Consider the following 11406-nt stretch of genomic DNA (forward strand, 5'->3'; position numbering starts at 1 on the left):
ATGGCGCAGTGACCGACCTCACAGGTAGATGGATGGATACACGGACGCGTTTCAGATTAAATGATAAATAATCGATTTCAACATTTCAACATTGCAATTAAATGATACATCAACATATCGATATATCAATCACGACCAACACAATCAACAACAAAGAACAAGCAGAACCTCCCTCGATCATTCATTGGACTGCAACAACATCGCCGAAGAGGGTGTCACATGCTCAAAGTATTACTTTCACACCGTTCACGACGACTGACCGACATTCGATCACTTTCTCAAGCGATCAGTGCAAATAGCTTCTTCCTTGTAGTCGACCCATTGCCGCAATCCATCGTACTCCTCCAACATGCAGTATCAGTATAACGCTCCGGCTCCCCAGGCTGGTCCCTCTCGGTATGCCCCATACCGTCCACCCATCCCTTCTCAGCCGTTACCTAATCCTCATGATCAGCAATATCAACCAGGACCATCTCAACCATACTCTCCGGTCAATCCCAGTCCACACGATGGGAGATACTATCCGAATGGACACGACATCCCGTCGCCAGCTTCCAGTATATACACTCACCCCTCCCAGCAACATACCTACCAGAATCCGCCGCCGCAAGCAAGCTCATCTCACACTTATGCGTCCTATCACCCACCTGTGCCTACAGTAGAGGCGGTTCCTCCTCCCACTCCGAAAGTCGCTTATGAAGCTCCTGTCTTTCAGACATTCCAAGCGAGGAGAAGAGCGAAAGAAGCGGCTCTAAGAGCTCAGGCTGGTATATCATCTTCCTTCTCTTCGCATCCAACAACGTCTTCCACTGCCCCTCCTCCTTCAATGTATTCTCAACCTCAGCCTCCGTCACAACCGATACATCCACATAGATCACCTTCGCCAATCCCTCACCCACCTCCCTCAACTATGGCAATGATGGCTCAACAGTCGCCTTCTGGAGGTCCGCCTCCGGCCCCTCCCGTCAGATCCAGGAGTCCAGCACCGCCTATCATAAATACAGCTAATCCTCAATCTACCCAACGTGCTTTACCTCACTCGCAATCTCGACCTCTCCCTTCTCCACGAGCACTACCCTCCTTCCCATTGGGAACACCGAACTCAACACCTAGTCACTCTGGAACATCGTCTCCTCGCACTCCGATCCGTAATGATATGCCTCCTCCACCTATACCTGTACCTTCCCCAATTGAGGCCAACCTGGAACGTTCTGATACCGTATCATCAGTCAAATCGTTAGATCGTACGGGGTTCAGCTCTTCCCCTGTCAAGAGATCGCTACCTAAACCTCCGGTCGGTGTGAACAGCTCAAAAAGCTTGGATAGAGGTATACCTTCAAGTATTGGTATGGGTATGGGCGATGGATTTAGAAAGAACATGAGTCGGAAACAGCCATCAGTGGTAGAAGAAGGAAGTGAAAGGACCTTGGTGAATGGTCTGGCTGACATGTCGATGGAACAGAAACAAATGTCCTCAGCCACACCTATACCACCACCAGCAATACCGACAATCAGGACTCCTTCCCCATCTCCATCGCCATCTCCATCTCCCAATCCTCCCACTGTCATAACTCCAGATTCATCTTCCGACAATCGTGCTCCAGCTAAATTCACACCTTTACCTGCTATCAATTTACCTGACTCGGACGCCTCTTCGATAGCTACCGCTGACGATGAGATAGACCCTCGAGATCCATCTCAAGTAACGCCTAAAGCCAAGAGGATGAGTAACGGTCCTTCCTCACCTGGTATAGAATTTTCTGGACTTCCTATGATTTCGGTGTCATCTTCTGACACCGCAGATGAGCCTCCGCATGATGGTGAAATCAGTTTTGCCGTACCTACGATCAAATTTGGTAATGATGCATCGACTATCAATGTCCCGTCGATATCAACTGCCCCACCTGCCAGTACTGCTTCTCGTCCTCAACAACATCGCATCCAACCAGACGGCTCAGCCTTCCTCTGCTCGGGATGCGGTAACGCTATCATCGGTCGAATTGTGAATGCCATGAATCAACGTTGGCACCCTCAGTGCTTCATGTGTGCTGAATGTGGAGAATTACTAGAACATGTCAGTAGTTATGAATGGGAAGGTAGAGCCTATTGTCACTTGGATTTCCATGATGTGAGTTTTCTTTTGGTCAAGAATGTACGCATCCGCTTTTCATCTATCCATGCTGAATTGAAACTGGACTCTAGAAATTTGCACATCGTTGTCATCATTGTCAAACTCCCATCGTTGATCCTCGATTTGTCACCTTGAACGATCCCGTACTCGGTCAACGATATTATCACGAACTTCATTTCTTCTGCTCAGAATGCGGAGATCCTTTCCTTGACCCTTCCAAATCCTCTGCTCCGGGAACAGAGAAAATCAGAGGGGGAAGTAACGATGGGGAAGAAGAAGAAGATAACGAAACCAGCGCATTTGTCATTCAAAAGGGACATCCATATTGCGAGAAGTGTCATCTCCGACTTCATAAACCGAAATGTAAAGCTTGTAATTTACCGATACCTGATTTGGCTATTAATGCTATGGGAGCGAAATGGCATAAAGAATGTTTTGTATGCGCTGTGAGTGGCGTTCGGATTCTCTCTCCTGCTTCCTTCCTATCTTCTCCCTCTCCCTCTCCCTCTCCCTCTCCATCTCCTTCTCTCTCTCTCGCTCTTCCTCGCTATCACCTCAGGCTTCTTCTCGCCCTTACTCACCTCGTTGTCTCCCCTTACCCTATCATCCTCCGTCGCTCCTTCCCTATTCTGTCTCGCTGTATACTCAAACTGACCCATTTTCTCAAATCTCTTAGCAATGCCACAACGGATTCGCCAATAATCTCTTCTTCCCGAAAGATGGCAAAGCATTCTGCACATCTTGCTACGAAAGTATCATCTCTGATGAATAGACCCAATCCAATCCGATGTTCATATGTAGATCATGTAGATAGGTCGTTGCATGTCTATACGAACAATATATGTACAGATTGACAACGTGAATCCCCAAATCCAGTCAGGCATTATATACTGAATATCTATATTCGGAGACTGAAATCCATAATCCGAAACTCGAAAACTCTATGTGTCTATATGTTAGATATGATCATTGTCCTATGATCGATAAGGTTCATTGTTGAACCAGACGGTAGGGGTGGTCAATTCCAGATAACCTCCCTCGACATGATCAGATGGACAAGCGGGCTTGGAGATGTTCCCTGACCAAATACCATTACAACCTGGTAAGTACTTGATAGGGTTGATTTCTCCCACATCCTCATCGACAATCTGAGATTGGAATCTACAATTGTAAGCTGCGTCGAGACTGAGGGTTTTGTTGAGATGTGGACAGTTTCCAGGATCATCGGCAGCTGAAAACGGACATACAAAATCTCAATTAGTGTTTCTGTACGATTCAAGATGAAGGTTCTGAATGACTCACCTGAGACCTGGGCTGTAGCATTCATATACCTACAGTCATCTAATACACCTTGAAGTACATCGGGTTTCCAACCATTCATGAAATCCGCATGTATACCGTACCCGCTCGTATCTCCATTTGACATCACCCATGTGATATTCCCAGCACCGTTGAATGGGAATTTGTAAGTGGCGAAGACAGTTTCGAATTGCAGAGTGATGAACTTCTTGGGGAAAGCAGATGGACATGTGTAACCATTGGTTCCATCTTCAGGATAAGCTACATGAGAAGAGTAATCTGCGTCATCGGCATAGACTCCATCCCAACAACTTGGGAATTGGATCGCTGAGACTAAACCACCTCCGCAATCTGTCGAAGGGAATCCGAGATTTTTGCTATCTCCCTTGGAACCTCGATAACATTGCCACCAGAATGCTGAACTTGTGCTACAAGGAGAAAGCCAACGACATCAGCATGGAGACCACTCAATTTGGCAATAGTGATTGAATGACGATGAGAGATGAGACACTTACGGATCACTTGTGTTCACACTTCGTCTCATGGGATCACCGGCCACTATATTATAATTATCGGGGAAAGGATAGATGGGTACGCCCGTCGGAGCCTTCTGGAAATAATACAGGGAAGTTCTATCTAACGGTATTGAGGATAATGAACCGTTGGGCCATTGGTAGTAAATCTGAGCGACCCAATAAGCAGATTTATCATCTTGCACAGAAGCTGTCGTACAGTCTGCCAATTCTTGCATTTGAGTCGCAGAAGTCAAGTTGGCAGTGAAATAGGATGAACCGTGAATTCGATGCAAGTGAGATGCAGGTGCGTTTGGATTAACGATTGGATCCAACCTTGTAACTGCAATAGAATGATTGGTAGTCATGACGAAATGATCCGTGGATTTCTTTCCGAATTTCGCTATATCTCCCGGATCCCCAATATCCACTCCTCCATTCGCTATCGACAAGGGATGCCCACCATCGTTTGTACTAGACGATTTTGTACCGGATGATCCTGATGATCCTGTCAATCCACTCGAATTTTGATCTTCATCCTCACTACTTGAATGTTTCTTTGAGAACACCGCTGCGCAAACAGCAATCACGATGGCGATTGCCAAAATCAATCCTACTAGACATCCCCACCACCATCTTCGTCCTTTCGTACTAGCAGGATACCACCATTTCTCTTTCTTCCTAGGTGGATACGGTCCATACTTTTCATTGTAAGCCGGTGGTGGTGGAGGAGGTAATTGAGATCGATCGATGATGTTTTCATCTTGATAAGTGGGTTGATCAGGTGTGAGGGAGTATCGTGCTGAACCAGGTCGAGGCGGCAAAGGAGGTGCAGCCGCGACTGCGACTCCCCTAGGGACAGGTTCTGCCAGAGAACCGTTATTGGGGTATGATGGGACTGGTTTCCTCCTTCCTGCAGGTATAGGTCTAGGTGGTAATGGTGGGGCGACAAAGGTTGATGGACCAGCTTCAGGTGATTGACTATGACCGTCGTTGGATGATGAAGGGGATGTGCCGGGTGTCGTGAATGGATCGTTATGCGTAGGGAGTGCCAGACTCATATTTACTGTACTCGTGTAGCGATATACTTGTGTCAAACAAGGAGATGATAAGAAGAAGGAAGAGACGATCAATATATCGATATATTGTTATCAAAATCCGTATCCAGGAGATCTATCGAGGATTGTGGATTATGATGGCACCGACAAGACCGACCGGAAAGGAGAAGGAGGAGAACAAGAAGATGACGAGGCCAAGAACAAGGATGATGATGATGATGATGCAGGATGGACGAGGACGAGGATGAAACGATAACAAGGTCTGTGCGTGTGTCTGTGTACCATCAAATGTTCTCACTCTCACTCGTGTACGTATGCATCCGTGCGGGGACGTGCGGGTAGCAAATAACTCACACCACGGTACAAAATGATATGACACCTAAAGATAAAAATCTTTTCTCTCGCTTTCAACCTTGATTCCTCAACTGAGACATGCACCATGCATTTTGGATGCACGCTACTTCCGATTTAGGTCAGGAATGTCGACTTTATCATGGGATTTAAGGGACAAACGCCATACACGCTAAGCCACCCATTGCCCAGTTACGTAACTACCACTTCCACATACCTCAGTGGCATCGCATTTCTTTCATTCCTTCATACGTATATAATGATTGGTACAACAACATCCGTTCGCCGACATGATTTCGATTTATCCTCCCGTTCTATTCTAGTCCGTTAATTCTAATCATACCCTATGATTTTGTTCGAGATGCAGTCCCGATATATGGAAATTCTCTCCTAACAATCTGTCAAAAACAGTAACAAAGAAGTCAGCTCAGTCCACATAACATAGTATCGTCGAAGACTACTCCTACTCACGTTTTACAAATTACAACGATCCTATCCAACCTCGATATCAACGAGAAAGTAGTAGTGATACCCAGAGCATATCTTAGATAGTTATCCGATTCTAACACATCTACAGTGACCAAACTAGGTAAATCACCCGATTGATCAGTAGGATCATGGGGTAAATCCAGTCCTTTCGTTTTACCCATTCTAAATCTAGCCACCAGCGGACTAGGTGTGATTTGAGGCAATGCTGTACCTGCTCTTAGAGCGGTCGAACACATACTCAACACGGCTAACACGTCACCGAGGAAAGTCGGGTCGGATAATCTGGTACGATCGAGTAATGCTTTTCGCCATGGTCTATCGAGTTGAGTGAGAACATGATTCAGTTGAGATAGCAGTGAAAACAAGTCTTGAAGGGTATCGAGTAAAGCTTTATACCTCTCTTCGGGCCACTGTCCCCGGAGTGAATACTCGTTCGAAGCGAAATTGTGTCGAGCTCCAAGCTACATGGCCATGAAAGCAAACATTCAGCCCTATGCTCTATAATTAAGCACGTTGAATCACCCACCTTGTTCAATTTACTTCGCCAGGTTATCAACTTCTGCCTAATCTCATCGTCTTCTCTCAAGCGATGGTGATGATCGTTAGCATGAGATAGAACATCACAGAAGATCGACCCAGCTGCGTTGATGGTTTGGGCGTACGAATGTCGGATAGCTCGTTTTGCCGAATAAACAGGCGGAACTGGATGCAGATGGGTTTCAGTTGAACTGTTGTTTTTCTGAGATAATCGACTGAAGGAGTATGGGCAGACTCACTATACGAGAATATCCATGCCGCTGTGATACCGATCAATACACAGAGGAACCGACGCCACGCCACGTCCCAACCCCATTGAGCGTAGGTCAAAGGTCCAATAGATCCGTTAAAGTATGACTAACAGGCCAATATCAGATGCCAGCAGCTGTTATGTCGGACAAGAGAGCTTACATAACCTAGACGTAACCGTCAGTAATCAACATCACATCAATGACAATTGTGGAGATCACATACCAATTACCAAGCCAAAAGTCACAGGTGTCATCACCGCCGTCAAAACTTGACCGGGGAAGTGGACTCGGAAGAAGATGGCAATTGGGAAAGTGACCGCGCCTATCGCTGCCAGGCCGTACTACCAATCAATTCTCAGCAGGATTTTCTGACGATCTTTGTAGATAGGTGTGACCACTCACTGCATTGCCTTTACCAGAGCCACTGCCAATATACCTAAAACATCATCGTTCAGTTGGTTCCAATCATTTGGCACTCTGGAACCCGGTACTCACCACGCTACCATCCCAAACAAGCATCCCCAAAACGAAGCCACGACTCTCCCGAGCCAAGCGACCGTGGTATCTCCCTGAACATGTCATCAGCTAAGACGGTATGACGATGCAGAACGGAAAAAAGCTTACTGAGAAGACCGCCAAGGCTATTTTCAATATGTCAGCGCAATGAAACATCTTCAAGATTGTCCTTTTACTCACTCAATTGAGCCCTATCAAACAATTTACAAGTCAGTATCGGATGTCTTTTGTCTCATTACGATGACCACTTACATGATAGTCACCCAGATACCTCTATTGAAGTAATAAAACGAAGCAGACGAAGCGATAAAATTGGGTAAACTCGTCAAAGCTCCCAATATAGCAGCTTTGATAGCATACATGAAACTTCTACTTCCCAGTATATCGGTGATCGTCGCCAAGCGAGAAATGACATTTAGATAAGGGTTCTCGAAAGGTTTGTATTCGGGATTTCGCTTTTTGGCTTCACCAAGGAATTGATCCTCGTCCTCGTCACCTCGGGAAAATGCAGCTATGTAGCAAATCAGACAATAATTAGCTCCCAGCTTTCAGGTTCGACATGGGGACAAGGTGGATTCTCACCATCATTATCATGTCCATCATCGCCATCTGTCAGATGTTTCTCCTTATGAGTATGTCGAAGATGAGCAAGCAGGTTTGACATGCGAGGATACCAAAACCTCCTTCTCTGACGGGATTTATCCAATTCTTGCATTTGCCTCAATAGATTGAGTAAGGCCTCAGTGAATTCGATCTATCAGATTAGGAATTAGCAAAGCACAGAAAAAAAACTACAGCACTCGAGATTCCCAAATGGTCCCCCACTTTGGTACTGATCGAGCGATATCCAAGTTAATTGCGCAGATCAGACGGGATGCGATGCTTTGTGGATTCTGTGACCGTAGATGGAAGAAAGGGGAGTGACACGAGATGGATCACTTACCAAATGATATTGGGCGACGAAGTTTTGGAATAATCCCCGGAAGTTTGTCTACAGAGAGGCAAGTCAGATGATTGTTTGTAATGAAGGTGAAAGCTGCGTGTGACTAAAACTCACCTTGTCCGATCCATGTATACCTTCATCAGCTGGATGGTTGGGATCAAAGAGATGTCTATAAGGTTTGATCACTTCCACCCTTATGACGCAAAACTCATCTAAAGCAGCTTGAAGGTCATTCGTAACTTGTATGAGCTTGTTGATAGCTTCAGGTGATCTCTTCTCGCTCGATCCATTGGCTGATATCTGATCTTGTCGCTTTTTGTGTAGCTTGGGAATGACCCTGCGATCTCGGTTGACATTCAAGATCCAACTGGTGGAAGTTGAAAGAGCAGCTTCACAAGCTCGTATGACGGGAAGACATCCTCGAGCCAGGATATTGAGCTGTTCAAGCACGTATTCAGTATCACTATGCATTCAATGCCAGTGTTAGCTTGAGGAAGGTCGATCTGACTTGGAGAAGACAATCCTCTCACCTAGCGAAAGCCTTTTCAATATCCATATATCTCGTACTCTCATATACTCCCACAGGTTGTTGAATCTTCCTCAAATGATCAAGCAAAGAAACATGACTACCTTTATCCCTGTTTAACCCATGGGCTGAACTGCTCTTCCTGATGAAGGATGCGAAATGCAATTTCTTCCCATTGAAATATGAACTTCGTTCGTGCGCCAAATTATCCGTAGAATCATCATGATCGATCGGAGGCGTGACAGTCCCATCCCCACCAGCCAGACTGTCATCCGCCAAACTTTCTCTTCTACTGTCGTCCGCTGCATTTTCATTTCGTATCGAAGCTGCTCTGGACCCAGGACGAGATTGATTGACCTTGTATACTGACCATGCTGAGGAATCCAAGTGTGTATGTCTAGCGTTGGTAACAATCACATCGAAGAAAAAAGCCATTCCACCCGATCGGGCTTGAACCAGAGCAAGATGATCGAATAATGTCCGGAGATCTTCACCTGATAACCGACTGTAACTGAAATCCACATTGAGGTATCTCTGTTGAGCTCGTAAGGGAGGTAATCCAGCCAAGGATTGTAAGAGTTGTTGACGAATATCTTTACTTCTCTCCGCCCAATCTTCCAATTTTTCGGCAAATTCTTTTTCCCTCCTTGCTTCGTTTGTCGACGACAATCCCGCATCACCATTGAGATCAGAGGGAATGGTTTTAGCTTCTTGGAAAAGCAATTCAATCGATTTCATCGCTGCTGCAAGAGGGTTGAGGATACCAGGGAATTTCGACTGGAAAGAATGACCGACCGATTCAGGAAAGATGAACAGCGTAGCTATACATCCTAATCCCGCTTGGATAGCCATAGGAAGGAAGAAAAGTAGACCCGAAGTATAAAGGTTGTAAGGGTAGAATACAGCAGTCGTCAATCCGATATCTATCAGAACACAAGAAAGGACTAAAGGGAAGGTTGCTGGACTAGGTTGAGTTCGCAGCTTCCACCATAATGCTGCGCCTGTACCGACGGCTAGGAAGATAGCGCATACGACAGCTGGTTTCGCCTGAAGGTATGTCCCATCGTACAATATCCTTTCTCGATATGTCGTCGGGTTGCTGTCTCTCAGGTAGGCGTACTTCGCTTCTGCCGCTGCGATCTTGGAAGGATCTGTCGTTTGTCTTGTTTTGCCGGCGATGAACACGGCAAGAGCGACCTGTATCAATCAGCCAGGAATTTCATCGTCAGCACGGTGAATTGAAAATGGCATTAGATCGCAATCCAACAGTCTCATACCCCTTAATCTGATTGCAGTGCCATTACTAAAGAGAGCTGTTACTCACCCATGCCCAAGCTAGTCCGTTGAAGAAAAATAAGTTCAGATACACTTCAAATTGCTGTACTACAGGTTGACTCGGCGGTAACATGAAAGCGACGATGAGTGAGAAGACTGCATGGAGCACAAGAAGAGGTCACAGTCAGCTGACGTGCATGACTTGCTTGTCCTAGTGAATAATCGATGTTCGTACTTACATGCAGCTTGACCTATCGCTCTTTCCACCGGTACTATGAGGAGCAATACCAATCCGACCCAACTCTACAGAGACATCTTAATATCAGCTACGCCATACACCCATCAAAAGGATATCTAAATGTCATTTCACTCACCGAGAATGATCCCCTTGCAACTGGTCTCATATCCTTCCAAGTCAATTTCGGACCAACCCATTTAAACCATTTATGTCCCACTATCTTCCTCGCTCTCAATCTACTTAGCAATATCACCTTGTTCATCCAACTTCTCCTCTCAAGTCCACCTTCTACCTTCTCTTTTACCGAATCACTCGAATTGGACTCTAGACGGGAAGTGACCGGACGGGGTGTTCCCAGGTTAGTGTTGATGTTCGCATCGTCATTCTCTTCCCCACCTTCACCAGCAAGAGCGAACGAAGCATGTTTGACATGGCCAGACGATGACTGTCTATCTCTACCTCGATCTCTTTTCCTCCCAGGTGATCGGCTTCTGGTTTGTTCGTCAGTCGGAGATGGATGCGATGGTACGGTGGAAGGTTGGACGAGATCTGGTGTTGTTGTTATATGGATTTGAGGTGCCTGAGTCGAGGGACCAGGATCATCTTGATGGGGCATGATATCTTCTCGTCGGTGGTGCTATATGACACTATATACAAGGGATTCTATACATGTTGTGTAGTTGCGTAGATATGCTACGAGCTCTACCAATGAAAATGTTAATTAAAGTCACGACTACTCATGGTGACGATGTTCGAAATTTGGATTTGTTATGACGGGGTGTCAGGGGGTGATGGGTGATGTTTGTTTATCTTCCGAGATCTCACTTGCTTTCTTCTTTTGGGAACGATTTCCCTGAACGACATCCACTTCACGTGCATCTTAGCAGATCACTTGCTTCTTACTGGTTGCGATTGGAATCGGAATGCCGAGCTTACCTGTTTAATCGACAGCGCACAGCGCTTACTTCTAATTTCTTTGCCCCATAAGACACGAAGAGGGAGGGAATCTCACGACAGGTCGATGAAATACTAAGATACAAAAAAGACAATCCAAACTACAGCACTTGGGTTTCCCAAGTTGTCCCCAACCTTGGTACTCATCAAACGATATTCCGCTTCACTTTGCGGATCTGACGGGACGCAGTATTTTCTGAATTCTCTGGCCGTAGATGAACGGTTTACTGCAGTCATCATGTGAGGTGAAGAAGAAAAAAGACCAATCCGATGCATTCAAGGAGAATGATGAGATCATGGATATGTATTACAAATGTCTATATATA

At 45.8% G+C, this 11406-nt stretch overlaps 3 protein-coding genes and 2 non-coding genes across 5 annotated transcripts; 1 reads left to right on the forward strand and 4 right to left on the reverse strand.

Annotated features, from left to right (window-relative positions):
* Window positions 1-349: 349 nt before the first annotated feature.
* I203_100882 (uncharacterized protein) lies at window positions 350-2903 on the forward strand (the record flags this gene model as incomplete). The annotated part of the gene is made up of 3 exons (XM_019145846.1): window positions 350-2128; window positions 2203-2577; window positions 2808-2903. 3 exons carry the CDS (start codon window positions 350-352, stop codon window positions 2901-2903), a joined length of 2250 nt encoding a protein of 749 aa, XP_019004405.1.
* Window positions 2904-3105: 202 nt separating this feature from the next.
* On the reverse strand, window positions 3106-5003 carry I203_100883 (uncharacterized protein; the record flags this gene model as incomplete). Its single annotated transcript, XM_019145847.1, has 3 exons — window positions 3106-3362; window positions 3434-3858; window positions 3946-5003. The coding sequence occupies 3 exons, from the start codon at window positions 5001-5003 to the stop codon at window positions 3106-3108; spliced, it is 1740 nt and encodes a 579-aa protein (XP_019004406.1).
* A 685-nt stretch (window positions 5004-5688) lies between these two features.
* On the reverse strand, window positions 5689-10742 carry I203_100884 (uncharacterized protein; the record flags this gene model as incomplete). Its single annotated transcript, XM_065516759.1, has 17 exons — window positions 5689-5749; window positions 5823-6301; window positions 6367-6542; window positions 6617-6734; window positions 6859-6969; window positions 7031-7064; window positions 7124-7197; window positions 7253-7269; window positions 7325-7335; window positions 7397-7655; window positions 7727-7898; window positions 8088-8135; window positions 8202-8550; window positions 8618-9810; window positions 9938-10044; window positions 10128-10191; window positions 10263-10742. The coding sequence occupies 17 exons, from the start codon at window positions 10740-10742 to the stop codon at window positions 5689-5691; spliced, it is 3753 nt and encodes a 1250-aa protein (XP_065373577.1).
* On the reverse strand, window positions 7934-8048 carry I203_100885. Its single transcript, XR_002021886.2, has one exon. It is a non-coding gene; the product is annotated as a 5S ribosomal RNA (ribosomal RNA).
* Window positions 10743-11179: 437 nt separating the features above from the next.
* Window positions 11180-11294, reverse strand: I203_100886. The gene has a single exon (XR_002021887.2). It is a non-coding gene; the product is annotated as a 5S ribosomal RNA (ribosomal RNA).
* Between the last annotated feature and the right edge of the window lie 112 nt (window positions 11295-11406).

The sequence above is a fragment of the Kwoniella mangroviensis genome (genome assembly GCF_000507465.2).
Source record: "Kwoniella mangroviensis CBS 8507 chromosome 1 map unlocalized Ctg01, whole genome shotgun sequence".
Taxonomy (NCBI): Eukaryota; Fungi; Basidiomycota; class Tremellomycetes; order Tremellales; family Cryptococcaceae; genus Kwoniella; species Kwoniella mangrovensis.